General features: G+C 39.4%; 1 protein-coding gene across 1 annotated transcript in view; it reads left to right on the top strand.

Moving 5' to 3' along the window:
• Positions 1 to 26,017, top strand: part of adamts6 (ADAM metallopeptidase with thrombospondin type 1 motif, 6) — a 94,627-nt gene that overhangs the window by 56,372 nt on the left and 12,238 nt on the right. The window contains exons 15-21 of the mRNA XM_023267248.3: positions 693 to 795; positions 2,106 to 2,239; positions 9,807 to 9,930; positions 10,631 to 10,711; positions 15,938 to 16,101; positions 20,270 to 20,408; positions 23,210 to 23,339. Coding sequence (XP_023123016.1) covers positions 693 to 795; positions 2,106 to 2,239; positions 9,807 to 9,930; positions 10,631 to 10,711; positions 15,938 to 16,101; positions 20,270 to 20,408; positions 23,210 to 23,339 — 875 coding nt within the window. The remainder of the gene's footprint in view (positions 1 to 692; positions 796 to 2,105; positions 2,240 to 9,806; positions 9,931 to 10,630; positions 10,712 to 15,937; positions 16,102 to 20,269; positions 20,409 to 23,209; positions 23,340 to 26,017) is intronic.

The following is a 26,017-nucleotide window of genomic DNA, read 5'->3' as shown; positions in this document are numbered from 1 at the left end:
ATCCCAGGATTCAGAAAGTGTTTTTCTTCACAAAAATAGCATTTATTTTCTTTTATTTCTTATATAAAAAACACAAGAGCTGCCTAAACTTACTCTATTCAAAATTGTGATGACTGCTGTGAGTCATACTTTTCAACATTTTTACGGTGCAAGTTATAGGAATACAAACTGTACAGAGTTTATTCATACTGAAAAATATTTTTTTATTGTTAAGTAAACAATAATTCAGGTTTTTCTGACTCTTTGACAATGAACTTATTTTTATTTCTGGGAACATCTCAGGCAACAACCATTTTATTTTGGGTATGTCACATTTTGCTCCAAAATATCAGGAGTGGAAGAGGTACAAACCTGCTTAAAGTAACTGGTCATAGCGAACATCAAATCAGTAAAAAACTTTTGACAGAATTATGTTGTCATTGCTTGGTAATACGGATGTGATTTTTCAATGCAATACATTTGGTCACTTGTTTCCTTTTGTTGATAATGAAATTGAATTTTATAATTTTCTAAATTTTAGAAAATCTTTTTTCAACATCAGCTAAAGAATACAACACTGTTTCCAGGCATCATGACATTAAAAGATGCAACAAAAACAAAAGTTGAATGAGAGGCCAATCCGTGGCTAAATGCAAATTTAGCTATTATCCTTTAAATATCCAAAATTCACGTTCATTTTTTGTTTCTTGCAGGCATGTCCTGCAGGATCTCGTGATTTCCGAGAGAAGCAGTGCGCTGATTTCGACAGCATGCCTTTCCGTGGGAAGTACTACAACTGGAAGCCTTACACTGGTGGTGAGTTCAGGACGAGGTTTCACCTGCTGTTTGTAAAGTATATCTTTGGAGTCTATTCCAGATGACTTAGGGTGAAGGCAGGGGACACTTTGGACAGGTCACCAGTCTATCACAGGGCTACATATAGAGACAATCACACTCGCATTCACACCTAAGGACAATTTAGAATCACCAGTTAACCTCAGCATGTTTTTGGACTGTGGGAGGAAGCTGGAGAACCTGCGGAAAACCCACTCGTGCACAGGGAGAACATGCAAACTCCATGCAGAAAGATCCTGGGAAGAACGGGACGTGAACTGAGGATCTTCTAGCCCTTGATCAGATTTGACTTCTCTTAATCTTCACTTATTAAATGCTCACTTATAACCAGGCTGAGTTACTGAGCTGTAAAACCGTCCTGTCATCCTTTTTGTGTCTCAAATGACAGTTTGCAGGCTGCTGTGTCTTCTGTTCTCTGTTCACAGCAACAGAGGGAAGGTCTGTTTGATGGGGAGAGAATTCTTCAGATTCCTGTATACTGAGCAGTCGCTGGTCTAGCTGCTGCTGCTGCTGGTCCAAACTGGGAGATTTTACTTGCTGAACTGACATCTTGACACATCTCAAGTCAAGAATCTCCCAGAAGAAGCTCCGAGGCTCTTTTTTCTCTGGATCAGCTCCATGAGACTGAGCCAGATTGGGTGGAAGTGCCGTTGTACGCTCAGTTATTGACAGGCGTTGAGGTCATTCTCCCCCTATGTTCTCTACTTGATGTCTGCAGATAATGGAAAAATATCCACTTAACTAAAAACACAAATATCTCAAAGAAAAGTGATAAAGTTCGAAGCATGTAAACACAGCTCTTTTTTTTCTTCAGAGATGGAGGAGCTTAAGTTTGATCTGGTTTATCAAAGGGGTCTGTTTTGTCAAATCCATCACCTCCTGACTTGCGGCGCTCTGTGGGCTGGGAGCCGTCATGTAAAAACAGCAGATAACCTGCGTGTGGATGTCAGTGTTAATTGTTGTTGGCAGGCCGCGCTATCTCTCCTGGTGTCAGCGTTACAGTGACGTCAGCTTCGGGGTTTTCGATCTGAGAGCCGCTGACTTTCCTCCACATGATTATTATTGTCAACAAGTGCAAAGGAGATCCCAGAGCTGGCTGCGAGTCCCGGGACGACATTAGAGTTTGCTGGTCTCTGTGTGTTGTTGGGGTCTGACAGGGTTCAGCTCATGCTGTCTGTTCTCTGTGTGCAAGCTGAATTACAGATAGTGATAGCTGTGTGTGTGTGTGTGTGTGTGTGTGTGTGTGTGTGTGTGTGTTGTGTGTGTCCTAGGTGGTGTGAAGCCCTGTGCTCTGAACTGCCTGGCAGAGGGTTATAACTTCTACACAGAGCGTTCACCAGCAGTCATCGATGGCACCCGCTGTCAGGCAGACTCTCTGGACATTTGCATCAATGGAGAGTGTAAGGTAAGAAAAGACTGCTTTCAAAGTTGTTCAAAAGCCAAAACCACACTGTCAAACACTGGATATGCTTTGCAGATATCTGTTTGATTCTCTTTTATTAACCGCTTTACGCCTATTGTCGCGAATTTGCAACATACCACCTTCATTCAGTCTGCAGCCGAGATAGTGTATCCATTCCCCCAACGCCAGCTTGTGCATATTCAATATGTACCTCAGAACCTTTTGAAAGCACTGGTTTCTCGTAGGACCAGTCAGAGTGGGACCTAATTATTATATATCTGTTATTATTATTATATATCTGTTCTATGTGTAATAGATAAATTAATAATCTCCGCTTATTTTACCATCAGCTGGAAAGCGAAAATACACAAAAAATGTTCTTTATTTAATTGTAAATAAATTAAGGCATCAAGGGGTTAAGCTTTTGCAGGGAAAACTATGGTTATTTACAGTCTTCATGTCCTCACTCCAGCCGTGTTGTATCAAATATCTCATCAGCATATTCACCAGAGCGGAAACAATTAATCGATTAAGTGATAAGTCAATCAGCAGAGAACTATGCAGCAAACTATTTCGATAAAGGATAGCACCCTTCGACTTTTCCAATAAATTAAGTAATGGGATCACTATTTTCTGATATTCTATATTCTAGTTTTGTTGCGTAAACCCAACCAAAAAGCAATGGAGAAAAAAAAAGCGAAATAATTGATCCTTCTGAATTCTTCTGTTTTCGTTTGCCTTTCATTCAACCTAATCTGAGGCTATCTTAAACTGCACTGTAACCTGCACTTTCTGTTTTATTTTACAATTCTACTGTCTACTTTTTTTGTGTTGAAATGATTTTATTCTGTTTTTTTTTTTTAGACTTTGTCTTGATGCCTTTAAGTATTATGTAATGTACCTTGAATTGTATTGTGGTTGCAATGTGCTATGCAGATAAACTTACCTTTAGTCATTGGATCATCCCAAAAAGTTTGCACTATAGCACAAACCACATCCTTAATCCTGAGCCTAACTCAGTAGCATTGGTGCTTAGCTGACCCACTAATGTCGAAGAAAAATGCTAATAAAGGAACCCAGTGCATCTAAAACTGAGGGGTTGTGACCAAGCACCCATATGTGACAAGTCGCTACTGCAAATGTGCGGATGCCAAATCTTGCACTGTGCCAAATGTATTTAGTATAGTGATTGATTTGTGCATCAAATGCAAGAAAAAATAAAATGACACACCATACCATGACTTTATCCATATTGGGCTCTTGTGATTGTGTGTGGCTGCTAAATATGATACACTGCCTGTCCAAAAAAAAGTCGCCACTTATTTATTTATTTATTTAAGATGGGACAGTGCATATTAATCAACATGAGTCAAGAAATGTCCACATGTAAATATGCCAGATTTAGCCTTGAGGGCTAATTTTCATCTGTAGTCCCAGGGCAGGTAGATGTTAAAATGACACAGGACAAGGCCACACAACAGAAAAGTTAAAAGGTTAAAAAGCAAAGACAGTGTAGACAGTAGATTGAAAAGAAAAAAACTTACATGCAGATAGCAAAAGATAAGACATAATCAAACAATACACAGACCTTAATAAAAAGTAATACTAATGATAGGAAAAAAAAACACATAGATATTAGTAACATTAGATTAATACACTACATGTCTTTGCTATGGCTGCAGGTTTGATTGTCCAGGAGCCACTTAACATTTAACTAAGCAAATAGATAAGCATCTTCCATTTAATAATTACTGCAGTGATGAATATGTTTCAGCTGCAACATCTTATTTAACCCTAGTTGATGTAGTGAGGAGCTTCTCATTTCTTAAATAACCATGTTCAAAGATATATCCTGTGGTCATGGAAAGGATGTTAATCTGTTACAGAAGGGTCAAATTATTGGTCCGCATCAAGCAAAGAAAACAACTAAGGAGATTGGTGAAACTCCTAAAATCGGGTTAAGAACTGTCCAACACATTATTAAAACCTGAAGGATAGTGGTGAACCATCATCTCTGAGAAACAAATGTGGTTGAACTAACTCTTAGATGATCGTAGGAAATCAACAGTAGAATTCACGGCTATGTTTAATAGTGAAAGTAAGAGCATTTCTACATGCACAATGCGAAGGGAACTCAAAGGACTGGGACTAAACAGCTGTATAGCCCTAAGACAACCACTGATCAGAGAGGCTAATCAGAAAAAAAGGCTTCAATTTGCTATGGAGCATAAAGATTGGACTCTGAAGCAATGAGAGAAGGTCATGTGGTCTGATGAGTCCAGATTTGCCCTGTTCCAGAGTGATGGGCATATCAGGGTAAGAAGAGAGACAGATGAAGTGATGCACTCATCATGTCTAGTGTCTACCAGCCTGTGGGGGTTTAGGGTTATGATCTGGGGTTGGTCAGGTTCAGAAACATTATGTTCCCAAAGAATGAGGTCAGCTGACTACCTGAATATACTGAATGACCAGATCTTTCCATCAATGGAGTTTTTCTTCCCTGATGGCATGGACATGTTCCAAGATGACGATGCCAGGATTCATGGGGCTCACATTGTGAATGAGTGATTCAGGGAGCATGAGACATCATTTTCACACATGGATTGACCTCCACAGAGTCCAGACCTCAGCCCCAATGAGAATCTTTCAGATGTGCTGGAGAAGACTTTGTGCAGCGGTCCAACTCTCCCATCATCAATATAAGATCTTGTTAAAAAATTAATGCAACTCTGAACAGAAATAAATGCTTTGACTTTGCAGAAGCTCATCAAAATGATGCCACAGTGAATGTGTGCCATTCTCAGGGCTAAAAGTGGTTTAATGAAATATTAGTGTGTGCAACTTTTTTTTTTTGGGACGGGCAGTGTATTTTCTCAAATTTCTGCTCGAGTGACATTTTATCTCTGTATTAACTGACCTACTAAGAGTTTCCTCAGCCTCTCAGCCAGTTTCTTATCTCTGACAGCTCTGCTTGCTAGATACTGGTCACATAAACACAGCAGCCAAAGCACAAAACCACGGCATTCTCCAGCAAAGAACAATCAGGCCTTTGAGCTGCTGATTGTGATCGAACAAGACTCTTATCAGGCCTCTGCAGCCTCCCCTAGGATTGTTTTGTGGTAAATAAAACACAAAAATCATTGTTTTTTTTATTGAATAATGATTTTATATATATTTGACAAGGCAGATTTAATAACAAGGCCAAATAAGATTTTATTGAAAGAGGTTGGCAGTTGGTGCTGTCTTTGTTTTCATGAGCATAAATCATTTTTGTGCACTTTGTGTGTGTGTGTAGACGAAAGTTTCTGAGTATTTTCTGAGATGCAGCTGAAATAACTTTTTGGTTCCTCACTTCAAGTATTTGCTTTGACTTCCACCTGACCGTACGATTTGATTCCTGTTTGGCATGAAAACACGGCGTCTGTGCCCGCGACATTATTCTGATTCTAATATAAAAACATAACATGATGTGTGTTTTAATGGGAAGAAAAACTCCAAGGGGTGGATTATTCCCTACCAGAGGAGCATTACAGGTTTGTTTCCAGTCGGAGTCCAGCTTGTCGTTTTATTCCAGAGGCTGGCTCTCTGACTTCGCTGCCACACTGTGATAAATCTCTGGCTGCTTGGAAAACTCTCAGAAACACTCAAAACTCAAAGCTGTGCACATGAGGTGGAGAGAGAGAGACAGGTTATGAATAACAGAGAGACAGGAGAGAAAGCGATAGACATTACAAAGAAGCTGAGATGCAAAGCAGTGTCAGAAACAACAGGAATCCTTCACATAGCATTAACATACACTTTTTCCCTCTTTAAGTAGCTTTGAGATTGTTAAATTAATAATAACCTCATTCCTCGCTGTATGACAGTATCAGCTAAATCCAACTCCATTAAATCTATATGATATTTCAACTGAGAGAAACTCAACCTTTTTATGGAGTGCCACCTTTTTCTCTGATTTATATTTTTGCACTTGAGCTTTACCTTTTCCATCAGGAACACTGTCTTTTTTGGATGGAAACCCACAAGTTTTTTATGAACATGCCATCAAATGAAAATATTCTTGATCTCTGAGGCATCATTTTTATATAAAGTTCCCCAACATTCAGTCTGACATACTTGGAAACTTGAATTTTGTTGCTGCAGTTGTAAAAGCTGTTATGACCCAGTTAAGAGACTGCAGCTGTGTCCAAAAATACTCCATTTACTACAAGGTGCGCTGTGCTACTCTCTGCCATGTCGCTTACATTAATGCAGAAGAGAAAAATGAGCAGAGATTGCAGAGCAGTGTACCAGTTATTTTAATTATCTCTTGCAGTTCAGCCGTGAGTTGGGATATCAGTTCTATCCCATTTCAAAAAAACAAAACAACAACAAAAACAATGATACTTAACATCTTCACAATCACAAATATCTTTTATCAGAGCTGATACAGATTATTAGTAATCAAAAGAGAATGGCAACAGTTTTTTTTTGTACGTATATTTTATTAAAGATGAACTTCTGAACATTTATCCTTCAGTGTTGATTAGTTGTTTCTCATGACTACAGACAGAAAGAGGCAACCGCTCCACAAATGCATTTTTAAATGAATTTAGTTGTAAAAAATGTAGTTACAAAAAACAATACTGATAATGAAAAACAGGTTAAATACCAAACTGATAATAATAGGATGACACCTGTATATACCCTTTTCTATGTAATTTTTTGGCTATTTGACAAATCCTAATTAGAAGAACTTATACCAGAGAAACTGTGTGGCCAAAATACATGTGAGAGCTAACATCTTGTAGTTACTCTAGTTACAACCTAAATTACTTCAAACATTGCTCAAAACAGTTATTATTTGTCCACAACTGTAAAAAGTCATATTTAAACAACAATAACTAAGACATGCTTTATGCCAGAACTCACCTGAAACCTTCTACTGTATATCTTGTCAAAAACAGCTGTGTGAAATTGTAGACCTCTAGACCTAACCTTATGGAAGTAATGCAGTGTAAATGAGAAAGCATTTCTCATTTACACTGTGAAACAAATGTATTTTCTCACCAAGTCAGACTGTAAAATAGTAGGAAAGGGTTCCTCTTTGAAAGACCACGGTTGCCATAAAGAGCAACAGGAATTTTCACACTGGTCAGGTTTAGGCATCAACACTATGTGTTTTTTTAACTGAATAGAATTTGATTGATTTTTATTTTTTGAATGAAAAATGGCTAAAATAATCCACACATCAGTGATGATGCAACATGATGATATTTTTTTGTCTCTTATACTTCTTAAGTAGTGAAACATTTTTGACAGATTCATTCTTAACTTTACTGCCATTACACACACAAGTACCAAAATATTGTTCTGCCATTCAAAGATAGTGCAACTTAAAAAAAAACCCTAACATATACTGATCAGCCACAACATTATGATCACTGACAGGTGAAGTGTATAACGTTGATCATATTGGTACTATGTGGTGTTCTGCTGGAAAACCTTGGACTTGGCATCCATGTTGATGAGACTTAGACACCCAAATAAACATTGTCCCAGAACAAGCAGCACACTCCTTCATGTAAATGGAAATCCCAAATATCACTAGCCTACCCTCACAGGAAAATGCACCCCACCACATCACAAAAACATCAAACAATCAAGAACATCTTGGGGAACGCGGCAGTTGCCTAAGACGTGGATTTGACCTCCAAACTTCCTCGACCCCATTCTGATCAAGTATCAACAGGATGCAGTGGAACAAGTTTGACTCATAGAAGCCCCACTGCACAACCCAGAGTACCCAAAGGATCCACTGCCAATGTCCTGGTGTCAGAGCCCATAGGACACCCTGAGAGGTCCTCTGGTCCAGGACCAATGGTTCAGAGCATTTTTGATGACATAAAGGGGACCAACACAGTATTAGGCAGTCATAATTTTAAGCCTGATCTGTGTTTAATCAATAACTGTTTAAGTTGTGTGCAAATTATTTGAAGAAGCAGAATAATTGAAGTGTAGATGGTAAAGATTATGTACATCCAGCCAAAAAAACTGGGCAAAAATATTTCAAGACGCAAAATAATTTAAACATTGTGCATAAAAATCACTGCACAGAGGAACCAGTTAATGCTTTCCACTCTGTCATAAGTTTAAGTGTTTACATATGTTTAGAAGTTTTGTACACGTGAGGAATTGTTCCTTTGCATACATGTTGCGTTTACTTAACCATCAACAGAAAACACTGATGGTGTTGCAGGCCTTAAAGACCCCTAAGTAATGAAAAATAATGACATAATGAAAACCTTCAGTCAAAATCCACTGAATAGCAGCATTCCCCCCATGATGCTCTGAGGCATTACCAATCAAGAAATGAAGCAATCACTCCAAATTGAGAACAGATAAAGATTTAATGGGCTCCATACTACGGCCTCCATATTAAATTTATCTTAAGCCAACACATTTTATATCTATTACACTGGATAGTTTAAACTCAGAGTACATTTTTTATTATCTAAAAAACCTACCAAGTGACTAATAATTGCAGCCATAACTGCAAATATCAATTTCGCTTTAGCTATTTATTAATTTAGGAGATAAATATAGTGTTAGAACAAACTATTTATTTGTGGCTTCTTTATCCAGTCTGTTGAAAATATCACTCAGCTCAGTGGAACAAAAAAAATGTCTTTTTATGGAATTTGTTGTCATTTATCAAAATACGTATGTTAGTATTGAAAGCCTGATAGCAGTTCGTTTCCTATACAACTGTATCTTGGCCATTTTTAAGCGCAAGAATTTTGAGAAAAGAAATTTGAACTTAAGCTCTACTTTCTAGCTTTTTTCCAGCTTTCAGTTAGTGAGTAAATCGTATGAATCTGGAGTGTAATGATGTCTCAGCTGAAGCTGCCTGAACAGTAGAGGACTGTACTTGCATGGGACTGTGTGAATGTTGTATAAATATAAAAAGGAGCGCATTGTGTTCTGGTGATTTTTTTTTATAAACAAACAAGACAAATCCCCCCCTTCAAAAAAAAAAAAAAAATCTAATCAGGTGGTCTTTGTGTCATTTCTGACCTTCCCTGAAAATTTCATCCAAATCTGTTTTTGAGTAATGTTGTGAACAGACAAACAGACAGACAAACTTACACCGATTGCCACATAACTCCGCCGTGTTCCTTGACAGAGTAATAAATGGAAGTGAACTGAATTGAAACGGTTGCCAGACCTCTTCAGTTTTTTTGGTGTTATATCAATTGTAGTTTTTTGATTACGAAAGGGGTGATTTGTGTGTTTTTCCAGAGCAAAGCCAATCAGCTTTTGGCATTTAGAAAACTGAGATAGTTATGTTGTTTTTAATGAATATACACTTTACTGTGGTATCAATCTTCTCTCAGCAGGAAAACTAATAACTATATTTTCCAACTATTTTTAAAGACCCTGAAGCCTGTGCTCTGAAATCTGACCTCTGATGTGTAACAAAGTCATATCTTCACAGAAAAACAGTGTTAAATAATCCAAATCCCTTCTCGAGTTTCCCATTAAAACAAGTCTGACTCTCATTCTCTGGCTTTGTTTGTTGGCTTCAAAGCATGTGGGCTGCGATAACATCCTGGGCTCTGATGCTAAAGAGGATCGATGCCGTGTGTGTGGAGGAGATGGCAGCACCTGCGAGGCCACCGAGGGACTCTTCAATGATTCCCTGCCCAGAGGAGGTGTGTAGCTCCAGACCTGCTGCTTCAGGTCACCTCAGGTTTCTGCTAGAAATCTACTGACATACTACAGAGCAGCGATAGTGTGTTTTGGTCTGATGACCACATGTGACAAACTTAAACTCTCCGGAGATGACTGTGAGGAAACTCATCATCCTTTTTGGCAAAACGGCTTTTGTTTGACAGCCAGCACATCCCTGAAGCCAGTAAGATAATCTCTCATGGAAGTGTGCCTTTTTTTTTGCCTTTGTCACCCACCGACGGAGCATATGTTTTTAGCTATTTAGAATTATGTTGTCAGAATATAGATTAGAGTACATTTACATAATATTTTTCAAATTAATTACATCATGGGGTGTAGAAATCAGGAGTAGAGATAGGGACCTGGTGTTGGCTGTAGCCTGAGGTCATCTATAGAGAGCAGGAGAGAGAGAGAAAACATATTTCTCCTTCTATGGTATGGCTGGTAAACCATCTAAAAATACTGTGTGCACGTGTGCGTGTGACTGTTAAAAAAGGAGGGGGTTCTTTTGTCCTCCTAAAGGGTTGCTTTGTCCTTTTTGGGTGATTTGGAATTTATTCTATATGTACTCCTACCTAACTTTATGTCTTCTCTGTTGTAAAATATGTCACATAGAAATGAGCGTTGGGGGCCTTGAGTGGGAGAAATATGACTGTAATGATGTCTGTCTTTGTCTTCCAGGCTACATGGAGGTGGTTCAAATCCCAAAAGGATCAGTTCACATTGAGATTAAAGAAATTGCCATGTCAAAGAATTACATTGGTAAGTGGCAGTCTTAAAATTATTATATGAAATTAGACTTTTTTTGAGCCTTATTTTAATTAGTCATGGTGGTGGGACTTTAGTCCAGACTGGAATATATTAACAACTACAGGATGCATTGATGTAAAATTCCACATCGGAGCATCACAGTGAGTTGATCTTTGTGGTTTGAACCCTCTGAACCCCAAAACCCGCTGGTGGGTTTGAAAGCCTTTTTATCATTAAGAAATCGTCAAAACTACTACATTTATCAGAGCCAGAAAATGTTAAAACATTTTTAGCTTTCCAACCATCCCAAATGAATTATGCGTGATGTGTACTTTTGTTGGGAAAATTCACCAAATCTAAGATTAAAATCTAAATAAAATCTGATTTTTTTTTCTTCACCAAAAGCACTGATTCTACATTTCTTATTAACAAATTCAACACAAAATAACCTGTTTGCTATAACCAGATTCTGTAAAACATAAAAAAATACCTATGCTTCCTGGTGTAGCCATGAAGCCATGACGGACTCAGCTTTGATCAACAATCATATGAAAAAGATTGAGGGACTTTTCAGCTGAAATACAGGCTGTGTATTCACAGCACAGAAAAGAGACCAATACTGAAACAAATTAAAAATATATGTAGTAAAATGTCTATAGTCTTTTAAGTCATTGTGATTGTGATTCAAAATCTATGTCTAACTTTATTATTCAGCATAAAAGACATTTCTCAGTTCTACTTTTTTCATCATTGTGCTGTTTCCATTGGTATGCAGGACTTTAAATTGCAGTAAAAATGAGCCCACAGTGGATAAAAATGTGATGGGAGCAAGAGTGTAGTTGTGTGTTCAGAGATTAAGGTAAATATCTTAACAACGTTTGGACGGATTGACATGCAGTTAGGTACAGACGTTCATACTGGCCAGAGGAAGAATTCCCCTTCAAGAGTTGGTGATTTCTGTGACTTTTCCTGTAGTGTTTTAATTAGATTGCAAATTGAAATTTGGTGCAAACTTTAATGAACCCCTGAGGATGACTGACTCTCCACTTTGGTTTCTGACCAAATACTTGCAAAGACAAGAGGTGTAGGAACTCTGGGCAGGCATGAGATGGTGTGAAGGTTTACAAGTATAGCCTCCGAAGTGGCCTTTTTAGACCTTTCTGTTTCCATTTTGATCGCAGCTACTGGATGTAACTGCAGTTCTATTTACACATATTAAATACAGCAATGGTTATGTTAGCCTAAATGAGAAATTTTGTGTTATTGTTGCTGACGTTTGAGTGAAGAAGACTACTACTGTACAAGGACATCCAGACTCCTGCAGAGGAACAGAACCAAATGACAGATTTGATTGATTGTTTTAAAAAATACTAATTATCAGTTGTTAGCACACTAAAGATATTATTACCAGCGAAATAATGAAACATACAATGATACTGTGTGCAAGTTAGCATGCTAATGCTAGTATTTGCCTCAAATCACCACTCAGCTATGATTTTGATGATATTTATAGAAACCTTAAAGACCCCCTCAAGTGAAAATATGTTGGTTTTTTTTTTTTACCATGTTAAATGCCATATAATGCACAGTGGATTGGTGGTTAGCATCGTCGCTTTGCAAGTAGAAGATCCCTGGTTCATGTCCCGGCCTTTCCGGGATCTTTCTGCATAGAGTTTGCATGTTCTCCCTGTGTATGTATGAGTTTTCTCCTGGTCCTCCAGCTTCCTCCCACAGGTTCAAAAACATGCTGAGGTTAATTTGTAATTCTAAATTGTCTGTAGGTGTGAATGTGAGTGTGATTGTTTGTCTCTATATGTAGCGCTGTGATAGACTGGTGACCTGTCCAGGGTGTCCCTAAGTCAGCTGGGATAGACTCCGGCCCTCCTACGACTCTTATGAGGATTAAGTGGTGTATAGATAATGGATAAATGGATGGATGGAAATGCTATATGGTGATTTTTATATGCTAGAAGACACTGAATGAGTTAAAAAAAAAAAGCCGTCAACACTATGGCAGAGTATGTCCACCTTGTAACAGTTGTGTACCAATGACATTGTCTCAGTAACACAGTTTCAGACTGTAAATAAACACTGTCCTGTGTGTGCAGGGTGCGATTTGTTCTTTACAATCAGTTTACAGTTTAAACACGAATCACTTTGATCTTCCAAATTCACATTGTGTAGCTCAAAGTAGTTTTAGTGTTTGAACAGTCTTAGGTGAGCTGATGTGCTCGAGCAGCAGCGAGTGGGGAAAAGTGAGTTAAGAAAGTTCCAGAGACTTTACAGAGCTGCACATTCTCGAGGAAACATTGATGTAGAAATAAATCTAAGCCATTTTGTAAGGAAGAAAGGGATTACTATTGTGGAAAAAACTTTTAAATATGCAGCTCTGATGCACAAAGATAAGTTTTAAGGTGTTAAATCAGTTTAATTCGGTTCAATTTAAAAACATGTCACTTCATGGCACTTTACATAGTAAGGTGAGAATCTTCAAAATTATACAGAGAAGCCCAACAAATTTTCCTTCAGCCTCCCCTTGAGCACACACTGGCAACAGTCGAAGGAGAAAAGCTCCCCTTTACAAAGAAGAAACATCAGGCAGAAGCAGGATGACCAACAACCAAAAGGACTTTAAAGACTCCTCCAACCATCTAGAGCAGGGGTCACTAACTGGCAGACCGCGGTCCGGATCCGGACCCAGACGCCGTCTTATACGGACCGGACCTGTAATCAGTAAATTGTAACGGGATTTTAAATTTGACCGGTCGCTTCTGTTTTACCGGCACAGTTTTCCCAGTGTTTACGGCATTAGTGAGCAGCTCAGGAAACACACAGACCAATTAGGTACGAGTTCAGCCATCCCACGTGACGCTACTCAGCCAATGAAGTCTCTGCATTCAGCTCCTAAACATCACAGCTCTGCATTCAGAAAACAGTTGAGAGGCGAGAGACAGACAAAAAAGGAAAATGAATAAAGCGACACCGAGAGGGAAATAGCCCTGCACATGTTGACCATGTTTGGCTCAACATACAGCTGGAGGCACCTTTCTCAACTATGAACATAACAAACATGACAAAACTGAATATGGTTCCAGACTGACCAATGAGCTCCAAATGTGTTTGAGAATGACCCTGACACCATTCAGACCACAATACACAATTCAAAAAGTACTGGCAGGGCAAACTGCAGCTCAGTTTTCCCATTAAGCAGCAGGGATATAAGGGGAGTAACAAGACAGGGAAAAAAAATGTAAAAGTGTTCAATTGTTTACATTTTTTGAGATTTCAGTATTGTTAAAGATGTATATAAGCTGGTTCGGGTTGTTTAGTCATTATTTTTTCAAGTTCTGCACTTAATTTTAAGATGTACAGTTATATCAAAAGTTATTTGTTAATAAATGTTGTCAAAATGTTTTTGAACCGTACTGAATTTATTTGATTTGACGGTCAGTTATTGATTACATGCACACGCTACATATATCGCACTAATTGAAGTTAGACTTTATGATGTTCTGGACCTTTGCTTTAATACATTTTCTCTGAATTTTAGTTGAATACCCCTGATCTAGACCGTTGGGTAACCATCTAACTATTTGGATTTTTAGCCTGTTTTATAAGCCTCACCTGTTTCTCATTTAAAACAAAGATTACTACTTGAATAAAAAAAAAAAAAAACACAGCTAAAGAAACAGGCCAAAAATATTTTTTGTCAGTCTGCACACCAAACACTTTGTCATCCATATGGTTAGAGGATTCTCTAAAGTTTCTGAAAAAAACATTTAGCACAGAAGCTTCTGGGTTTTTAAACTTTTTTTAACAGGCCAGTGGTTAGCTATGTGACCTGCATAAGGAACGAAACTGAGCCTTTATGTCTAAGTACAGTTTCACAGATTCACCCGTGTTGCTGCAAACCCTTGTTTCACATTCAGTCCATCAATCACTGTAGACCCTGTAATTCACTGCAATGCGATGAATTGGCAGTTTGCGGCTGTTTCACATTATCTGTTCTCCTCGGTGTCAACCACATTTCTAGGGATTTCCTTGTGACTTTGTCAAGAGAGAATTAGAGGATGCCATCATTTAATCTCCTGTTGCCTAATGTGAGGCCATAAAATAAGCTTGTGACAAAGAAATTGGAATTTTTGCACATGTGATGGCTGCTTTGGCACCACACTCTTCCGCTTAATTCCAGACTGAACAAAAACTATTTGCAACACTGGCAGTGTCACAACCGAAACAATCAGACAACCGGATTCAATTAACTTGGTTCTGGGTCTTTTCATTAACAAGAGAAGGACATATGACAGCGTGTTGAATTTATAGCGGATGGTGTTGATGGAGGGCTTAAGTTACACTTTGAAGCAGAGAGCTGCATCAGATTTATAGGGCCGTGGTGACAGCTGCCTGGTCCACTAGGATTACGGGGGATATGATGTCTATATATCAAAGTTTAAAGAGTGCAATTTCAGCTATTGTGTTGGATTTGATTTTCCTGTCCAAGCAATTTGTAACTTTGTTATGAATTTCATCTGTGACCTCAGTGATAATGATAATATTTTTCTTATGTAGCATAGTCTAGGTCCCTGCTATTTAGGTCAGCAAAGTTTGCATTTTTTAATGTTTTATTAAGACTACGTGAGACGATGTAAATCCAGAGGCTGTGAAGACTTGTGTAAAATGTTCAGAAATCACAATGCCCAAAATCAGTGCCAGATGTGCTGAAAAAGAATTCACTGAGATCGTGATATGTTAAAGAGCAGTAAACTATTGTTCATATTATGTAAATGCTGCAGAGGGGAATCTGCAGAGCCAGAGAGTCAGAATAGCCAGTGGTTGGATTGTTTCTCCTCAATTTGGCCCCATTTCAATGCAGAGAAAGTGGATATTTTCACATGTGTTGTGCTTGGAGACCAGCTTTTGTTTTGACAACCAGACAGAGTGGTATTGATGAGGTTCGTCCAGGCTTTCACCTGAGCTGTGTTTTCCTTCTCTTCCTAAATTAGACGTACGTACGTGTCGGTGCATGTGAACGACGTCTTTGGCAGTGTGTGTGTGTGTGTGTGTGTGTGTGTTTCTGCTGAGTCTGTCAGGGTAGAAGGTTGTCAGTGACATGAGGGAGGCTGAAGATGATGATGAAGAAGGCGGACACTGGCAGTGACATCACACCGAGTGATTGTCTCCAGCTACCGCTCCTGTCTGCTTTTGATTGCAGCTTTCTGAAAGTATTTCTCATTTCAGCATTGAAATCCGAGGGGAATGATTATTATATTAACGGAGCGTGGACCATCGACTGGCCCAGAAAGTTTGACATCGCAGGAACGGCCTTCCACTACAGGAGACCCTCGGATGAACCGGAGTCTTTAGAGGCACTGGGGGCCACCACCGAAAACCTGTTTGTCATGGTAATGTAACATCTCTTTTCCTTTGTGTCTGCACTAGAAACATTGTTAGTGAGTTAAAATTTTTATGTTTTTTTTTTCCATTACCATTGCAGTGCTGCAAAGTGAGTGGACAATACCATGAAAATATAACTACATGAACATAAATCAGTGTACAGCATTGTTCACAATGTGCCATAGTTACAAAAATGGCTCAGAATTCCTCAGTGATTTGATGCTCTGTGGAGTTTTCTTATAAACAAGCAAAAGTTATGGTTGCATTCACTGTTACTCACAAAAATGCATTGTGGATACCCTAAGCTCCTATAAATGTCTGGAAACTGTCTTAAATCCAGCATTGTTTACATCCATGTTTATTAGCTTGCAGCTCTCCTCTTTCCTACATTTATTGCTGCATTGCAACCTATTGTTTAGTTGTCTTCCACACTGCTCTGGTGTTTTAGAACCAGTAAAAAAGAGATTTTTTTAATATGTTGCTGAGCCTGTTTTAGTGTGAAAACTCTGTTTTGGTCTGGATGCACAGGAAAGGAAAACTTTGGAAATATAACACAGATGCCATATTTGCTTTTTTCTTGGACCTTACTTTCACTACATTTGGTCTCTGATTCATCATGATCATATTGTGTGACTGTTTTTGGTAGACAAAGACACTAAATACCTGTGGCTAATTCAATATAGTATATTACAAAAGCCATACCACTATATTATATTGTATGCCAGAGACAGATTCACTGCATCCCAATGTGTCACTATTCAGTACGCTAGTATGCTTTTGAAGAACGCAAGCTTTTTTAGCCATCCTGACTCACAATCCTCTGCACAGCTGAGGATACGACATACTGTGTAATAGTGTTAAGACGAAGTAGCATGTCCAAGTAGTTTGCCTACTGCATGTAACAGTATGTACTTTGTAAGAGCAGCTGCAGTACGTACTGAAAGTAAGAAGAAATAGTACACGATCTAGAAGGCAGGGACAGATAATGAATTAGACTACAGGCACTGCTGACCTGGTTGTTGATGTCAGCAGCAGCTGCTGTGCAGTTAATGAATTCTCTGGTCTTACTTTTCGTCATTGCTGTGCTTCCTTTGTGTTATTTTGTACAACTAAGCAACCAACTTTCTCCTTCATATTTATACATGTCATGTGATATGGGCCAGGGATCTTTCTGCATGGAGTTTGCATGTTCTCCCTGTGCATGCATGGCTTTTCTCTGGGTACTCCGGCTTCCTCCCACTGTCTAAGAACTAATGAGGTTATTTAATGATTCTGCACTGTCCATAGGTGTGAATGTGTGTGTGTTTGTTTGTCTCTATATGCAGTCCTGTGATAGACTGGCGACCTGTCTAGGGTGTCCCCTGCCTTTGCCCTACGTCAGCTGGGATAGACTCCAGCCCCCCACGACCTTAATGAGAATTAAATGGTGTATAGATAATTGATGGATGTAATGTGCTTTTTCAGGCGTGTCTGAAAAAATGGCTGAGATGCTTTAAAATGCATTTTAAAATGAAAATTGATGTGTATGTAGCTTTACTTAACTGGGCAAGACCATTAGCAGTCAAATGCATACAAATGTGTGTGTATATCCTCGTGTGTGCATCAAAAATATACTCATAGCTACCGGAGGTCAAAAACTCCACTTTTCTGTCAGTGCTAGCTGGGAGAATTTTAAGCTCTATTGTTGCATGTTTCTTTCTGTACACATCCTTCAAAGGTAGACTTGATTTATCTCCTTAAAGATGACCTCTGTCCACTGTCAATGGAAAACTGAGACTATAGAGGGACCTGCTCATAAATATGACAGTAATAGTGGCTAAAAGCTTCACTGGGCACTGTTAATTTGTCATGTGCATGGACTCACCTCTAACTTTCTACAAAAGAATCAGTAGCTGCTTATCTTTTAGCACTGCAAATAGAATATGTGCAGACATTAACATATGCAACACCTAAATAACTCCTCTTACTTTGCAGCTCTGTGTTCATATTTTTTGGATGTACTGAACAGTTAATGTTCTTGGTGTGTCTCAATCCACAACATCTGGGTGTTAACCTCAGCTGACCCTCAGCCTGTGGTTTGGGGTTAAAAGCTATTCGAATATGGAGGGTGAAAACACTTCTATGTTACATGATTTGGAGAATGACTACATTGCTGTATGGTAGTTTGCTCATGGATATTATCTACCAGATACACTATATTGCCAAAAGTATTTGCTCACCTGCCTTGACACGCATATGAACGTAAGTGACATCCCATTCCTAATCCATAGGGTTCAATATGACCTCTGTCCACCCTTTGCAGCTATAACAGCTTCAACTCTTCTGGGAAGGCTGTCCACAAGGTTTAGGAGTGTGTTTATGGGAATTTTTGACCATTCTTCCAGAAGCACATTTGTGAGGTCACACACTGATGTTGGACCAGAAGGTCTGGCTCTCAGTCTCTGCTCTAATTCATCCCAAAGATGTTCTGTCGGGTTGAGGTCAGGACTCTGTGCAGGCCAGTCAAGTTCATCCACACCAGATTCTGTCATCCATGTCTTTATGGACCTTGCTTTGTGCACTGGTGCACAGTCATGTTAGAAGAGGAAGGACCAGCTCCAAACTGTTCCCACAAAGTTGGGAGCATGGAATTGTCCAAAATGTCTTGGTATGCTGAAGCATTCAGAGTTCCTTTCACTGGAACTAAGGGGCCAAGCCCAGCTCCTGAAAAACAACCCCACATCATAATCCCCCCTCCACCAAACTTTACACTTGGCACAATGCAGTCCAACAAGTATGGTTCTCCTGGCAACCGCCAAACCCAGACTCATCCATCAGATTGCCAGATGGAGAAGCGCGATTCGTCACTCCAGAGAACGCATCTCCACTGCTCTAGAGTCCAGTGGCGGCGTGCTTTACACCACTGCATCCCACGCTTTGCATTTCACTTGGTGATGTATGGCTTGGATGCAGCTGCTCGGCCATGGAAACCCATTCCATGAAGCTCTCTGCTGAAGCACTGTTCTTGAGCAGTGCGCAAACTTCATGTGGCCTTCAGGCCACATGAAGTTTGAAGGTCTGTAGTGATTGACTCTGCAGAAAGTTGGCGACCTCTTGGCACTATGTGCCTCAGCATCCGCTGACCCCACTCCATCAGTTTACATGGCCTACCACTTGGTGGCTGAGTTGCTGTCGTTCCCACACACTTCCACTTTCTGATAATACAGCTGACAGTTAACTGTGGAATATTTAGGAGCGAGGAAATGTCACAACTGGATTTGTTGCACAGGTGGCATCCTATCACAGTTCCACGCTGGAATTCACTGAGCTCCTGAGAGCGACCCATTCTTTCACAAATGTTTGTAAAAGCAGTCTGCATGCCTAGGTGCTTGATTTTATACACCTGTGGCCATGGAAGTGATTGGAACACCTGATTCTGATTATTTGGATGGGTGAGCGAATACTTTTGGCAATATAGTGTACCTGTCCACGTGAAAGCACACATTATTTTAAATGGGTTTTATGTTTCCCTGCATGTTTCTGAGCTGATGTGAGGCTGCTGAGCATTTTCTTGTCGTAATACTTAGCAGTTTCTTCCCCGACATAAACGCTGAAAATACCAGACCACACAGCACCACTGGAATAGACAAGCAACCAGCCACTCGACCTCTGGCCATTTCTTTGTGGCTTCTGAAGCCCGACTGCCTCAATCTCCCTTTGCATCCAGCAGACTGAAACCCACAGAACCTCACTAATATGGACTGTTCTGGTCTCATTTGAGTGATCTGACCTGATTCTGTATCCCTTCTCAGGTCTAAGGAGCTTTGTAAAACCTTTCAGGTCATTGTTTTGGCCACAACTTTTCACTCTTGGTGCTCTCATCAGCTGGATTCAGCAAAAAAGAGATTAAAACTCTGTTTGCTACCTACCCAGCTCCAAACAGCAGGGTTAGACATGACACAGTGGAACACTTAGGAGCGAAAGACATACATTTTTTCCTTCAGGAGCTGATGGAGACCAAATAAGGAGAGTGATTATTGCAGTTAAATTAATGCTAATGCTGCTCCCTGTCTGCTTGATGTCTAAATAGTCTACTTTTTGCCATCATTCATCAGCTGCATGTTGCACTGCTCCTCAAGTGGTCAGAATAAACTGAGTAGAAGTTTAACAGCATAAATCAACTTTTGTCTGCTGCAGGTCCTACTGCAGGAGCAGAACCTTGGAATACGCTACAAGTTCAACGTGCCCATCCAGCGCACAGGCAGCGGTGACAACGAGGTGGGCTTCTCCTGGCACCACCTGCCCTGGTCTGAATGCTCAGCTACCTGCGCTGGAGGTGAGTTAACAGCACAAACCTCCACTGTAGCTTTCCTCTCTGCTCTTCTCTTCTAGTCTTCTGTCACTGCAACTGGTTTGGACTTTTTGTGTACTTCTTAAATTTTTATACACTGCATTTTCTGTGGTTTTCATTTGATTATTTCTTCCTAATTACATCACAGTTTGTCTGTTTTCATCTGTTGGCTTGATGGAAATTATAGAACCAATGCATTTTTTTTTTACATGTTAACCCTCTGAACTCCAACCAGTTTGTGTGTATTTTTTCTTCACATTTTTACTCATCGTGGACTCATTTTTCACTGCTATATGAAGTTCTGCACCTCTATGCCAAAGTGAAAATGCTATAAATTATTAAAAAAGAGTAAAACAACTGTTGATTTTTTTTTTTTTTTTGAGAATTCAAACTACCATTCAAAAGTTTGGGGTCACCCAGACAATTTCATGTTTTCCATGAAAACTCACACTTTTATTCATGTGCTAACATAATTGCACAAGGGTTTTCTAATCATCAATTAGCCTTTCAACACCATTAGCTAACACAATGTAGCATTAGAATGCAGGAGTGATGGTTGCTGGAAATGTTCCTCTGTATCCCTATGTAGATATTCCATTAAAAATCAGTCATTTCCAGCTAGAATAGTCATTTACCACATTAACAATGTCTAGACTGTATTTCTGATTAATGTTATCTTCATTGAAAAAAAAAGCTTTTCTTTCAAAAATAAGGACATTTCTAAGTGGCCCCAAACTTTTGAACGGTAGCGTATTTACAAAGAAAGTACAAAATTTGAAAAAAAAAAAAAGAAAACAAAAAACCCCACTCAGTTCTGCCAAAAAAATTCTCAAATTTTTGTTATGTCACTGGTGGTCACAGCTGAGTCACTCATATCTTCATGGTTGCACAGGAGAGCGCAGCATTTTTCATTTTTCACTGATTAGAGCTGAAATAGTTAAATAACACGTTTTCAAAAGTGATTTCGATGAAATAACCCAATTTTAAGCTTAGATTTGATTTTGCAGATGACAGCACATCACAATAAGTAGTTCAAAGTAATCAGAAAGTTGGAAATTTTATTTTTATAGCTACTGTCTCTGATAAATGGTGTAACGTTTGCACTTGTCAAAAAGGTCATGTGCCTTTCAAACCCAGCAGCAGGTTTTGGGGTTCAGATTTAATAGTTTCAAATGAACTTGTAAATGAATTATAACACTTTGCATATAATTCATTCACTTTGCATATATTCAGCACATATTTACATAGAATACATCTTTATTAAGTACAGCAATTTCTTTCATTATTTCAGTTTATTTATTTACAGACAACATTACTGTCTCTGTGTCAACCTTCTACTGAGCTCAAGTGGCCAGTTGCCTTTTGAAAAAGAACTCGAAGCATTTTGGTGTTGAATAGCATAACATACTGGGGGTGTTTAAATTCTTTTTGAATATTCCTAACCTTTTTAAGCATTTAATTCTTTATGTCTTTGTGTGTGTGTGTGTGTGTGTGTGTGTGTGTGTGTGTGTGTGTGTGTGTGTGTGTGTCATTCTGTAAATCTTCCCCAACCAATATTTCCACAAATGCTGAGGAGCAGAGTGCAGAAACCCAGGATTTGAGCTGGGTTTCCAGAATCATTCCTTTATAGCTGGAGATTCAGCCCTCTAATAAATTCAACATGTATATTTTCCATATTTTAAACAAAGTAATGAATATGGTGTAGGTTCTGTGAATGGGCTGCTCTGCATAGCTTCTGGTTTACCAGCGCTACACAGAGATGCGGCTACTCTTCCAGAGCGCTTATCCTACAAAGTCAAACATTCAGAATCTAAAACCGCAATGAAATGTTGACCATGGCCTCAAGAATGACTAAACCAAACCTTTTAGCCCAAAAGCAATGGGTTTCATGTAACAATAAATAGTGTTTCTTCCCAGTTGTCAAGCGTGGCCTGGATGGGTTTGTAATATTTTGTAAAAGCATGACTGAATAAGCATGTGGGTTTCTCCAAGGAAGGATTTCCAAGTCCAGAGCAAGAGTTTGAAGCTATTCCTTAGATGGGGAAGCACACATGGCCTTTCAGCATCGTAAACATGCCTTTGCATTGTTGATCCAAATGATCTAATTTGTGTCTACTGTGTGTCTCTGGCCGTGCAGAGCTTTAAATCAGTAAAATGTTATTTAATCGTGCACCCATTCGATTGAGCAAGCTCAGCTAATCATGAAGTGTTGTTTAATATATCACTGCCGTAATAAAATCTATGAAAAACACCTTTTGACAGCCTTACAACTGAAACTCTTTTACCCCATGCTTTGCACTGTTCCTCTAAACTGTATTTCACTGTGAGCACAGATGGGTAGATTTTCTATACTTCACACATACACACTCCATATCTCATTACATCTGCCAGACAAGTCTGCCGTGGGATATGTCCCAGGAGGGTCCAAACAGACCCTTTTCTTAGTTGGTGTGATACAGACACACACACATGCACACACACATACACAGTGGGAGGTGTGACACCGATACGGTAGCCCTCACTCTCTCTGGTAGCAGCCAAAGTAAAGAGCTCTCTGCTCTGTAAAAGTGATTTGCCAACATATCCTGCAAAGAATCAGGAATTTACATGTCTGAATTTACTACAGACTGAAAACGATACCAACTCGGCTCAAACGCAGCGCTGGACATGCCGCCTGCCCGCCCTGCTGCCTGCCCGCCCTGCCCCCATGTTCTTGAAGGGTTTTTAATATGCAAGATCAGCTGAGCTCTGTGCTGCCTTATTGATCAGCCTTTCACCCCCTGCAGGCTCTCAGAAACAGGAGGTGGTGTGCAAGAGGCTGGACGACAACTCGGTGGTGCAGAACAGCTACTGTGACCCAGACGGCAAACCTCCAGAGAACCAGAGAGACTGCAACACTGAGCCGTGTCCCCCAGAGTACGTAACGCCGAGGCTTGGTTATTTTCAGCTGATTGCTTTTGCAAAATCTTTAAAATGTCAGGCATTAGAATAATGACTCACACGTTTATAGGCGCAAGGTGAAGGTGGCGTCTCCAAATTGCTTGTTTTGTCTCACCAACAGTCAATTTACAATGATATAAAACAGAGAAGCTGCAAACCCTCACATTTTAGAAGCTTGAAGCAGAGAATATTTTGCTTTTTTGCTTGATAAATGATCTCCTTTACGACTCATTGTTTCACTGCTAAGTCCTGCTCTCCAGCTAGCCTGCTTAGTTAAGTACTTTTGTCTAAGAAAAATGAGAGTGAAGGTGACAAAAATTATTTTTGAACCCTTTTACAGAGTATTTATTCATTCTAAAAGGCAGTAAGTTATACTTTTGCTCGTGGAAACAAGTTGTAACCTCAATACTGACATATTACCACCTCAAAGTCAAGTCGCCGTTATTTAAGTAGTACATTTAAAACAACAGATGTCGAGCCAAAGTGCCTTCCAGAAGAGAAACAAGACTGACGTTATAAATTTATCTAATTTAAATATTAAGGAAAAGACCCAATAATATTATATAGAGAAGCCCAGCGAATCTGATGATTCCTTTTGAACGAGCACTTGATGATACTGGAAAGGAGGAACCCACTTTAAAGGGGAACAAATCTTTGGCAGAGCCAGGTTCAGTGAGGACAGCCGTCAACCTCGACTGGTTGGTGTGAGAGTAGAGAGAAAAGGACACCAGAGAGAAACAGATACAAACAAGAGAACAAAAACCACTGTGCTATGTTGTATATGTTGTATGAGGACAGTTTGATGTGACCAAAGCTGATAAGCAAACAGAGCAACATTTGCATTGATGTGGAACTGTGTTCTGGCCACCTTTAATTTTGAATTGAGATATATTTTCTTCTTTTTAGCTCTGTTTTGGTCTCTACTAACTCCTGAGCTGGTAAATCCTCCAATGTGCTTACCAGGTAGTTGCAAAGTGTGTCTGCTGTTTGTTACTGCAGCAATACTAGGTCAGAGCAAATGTCCATAATATTAGTGTAGGACATCACTAGATCCAACCAACTGCATGTATGGAATAGAGTCCTCCAAGTAGTATATGACAACAACTCTGCATCCATGGTGTCCACAAATGTCTGTGTGCTCCTCCTTAATTCTCAAGCTTTAACAGTGGCCTCCTGTCATCTGCCAGTAACACCAGGAACAAATCTCAACTGGCAACTATCTGGTGAGCACACTGGATATTGTAGCAGCTCATCTCTTGGTAGGGAATAAAAATAGAATTAAAAAGAGATAAATATACACTTAAATTCATCTGGTGGCCAGGACACCCCTCCGAATCTTCTTTGGAAGATGAATTATATCCTCCCCACAGATGTAAAAATAGTAACATTGTAATAAATATGCATATATGGTGTCTACAGCTTTCCATTTCCACATCCAGTATCATCAAGACTTAAGGTGTTCTTTCAGAGCTATTTTTGCTAATAACAGTTTAAAAAAAATGCAGCTGAGCACAAGGAGAATGAATAAATACTGCAGGCCAGTAGACCTAAAGCTGAAACTGGCTAAAAGGCTCTGCAGAGCTGAGGAGAATTGCGTCAGCTGATAACTCTCTGTGAGCGACACCTTTAACATTACACACAGACATTTGATCTGCTGTTAATATAAAAATATGGTGTATAGCAGCATAAGTTAATACTTTCAAAAGAAAAACCCTCCATAAAAATGAGACTGACTCATGATATTAATTCGCCTTCAATGAGCCCTAGTTGTAAAATGTGTTTGGAAGAAAATAATAAAATAAAAGGGCAGTGATTTATAACTTCATATGTTAACTATTTTCAGTGTTTGCTTCATGCCAAAAATAAGAGCTCTGAAAATGGCCACCTGTGTTTGATTGTTTTGGCTTCTTTACCGATCCTCGAGGGGCAATATACACGTATACAGGTGGAATATGAACTTGTGTTTGGTGGCCAAATGTCTGTAAACCCTTCACTTCAGCTGGAAGCACGGCCAGACTCGCTTCAATCACGTCTGGAAAAAGTGGGATTAAATGCATCAGGTTAATTAGTTTCAGACTATCTTGACAATTAATTGTGTATGGGAGCGGGTGCCGGTGTCTGTCAGCTGGATTTCAGTCAAAAAAACTGATAGCACTGTAAATCTACTGTATCAGTGGTAATCTGTATTCATATGTTAAGACTACAGATTGAGTTATTTATTTTCACATCTGCATTCAGTGGACACAGACTGATTAGTACTTCAAGGCTACGGCGGTGCATGTGTGTGTGAGTCATCGTGCATACGTGGTGTTTGTGTGTGTTCAGAAGGCAAACATCTCTTCTGCAGCGTCAGGAGAGGGCAACTAAAGCAGGTCATGTAAACACGATTGTTTTAGAATAGCCAGGGTTTTATGGGCTCGGGTAATGAAAGCTCACACAGATGTTTAACACGTCGTTAATGCTGTATACATTCTTTCACATGATGTAATATCTCACAGCCTGGATGTGTTTGGAGTTCTGCTGTCTGTGCAGTTTTATGAAATTAATTCTGAAGTCTATAGACAGACTTTCTCAACGTCACAACCTTGGTGGCCTGGCATTGCACTGGACACTAAAATACACTCATCTGCACATCCTCTCTGTTTTGTGTAAAC

Source organism: Amphiprion ocellaris, chromosome 17, assembly GCF_022539595.1.
Source record: "Amphiprion ocellaris isolate individual 3 ecotype Okinawa chromosome 17, ASM2253959v1, whole genome shotgun sequence".
In the NCBI taxonomy this organism is placed as follows: domain Eukaryota; kingdom Metazoa; phylum Chordata; class Actinopteri; family Pomacentridae; genus Amphiprion; species Amphiprion ocellaris.
The sequence above is the reverse complement of the archived record's forward strand: the minus strand, read 5'-3'. Positions and strand labels throughout refer to the sequence as shown.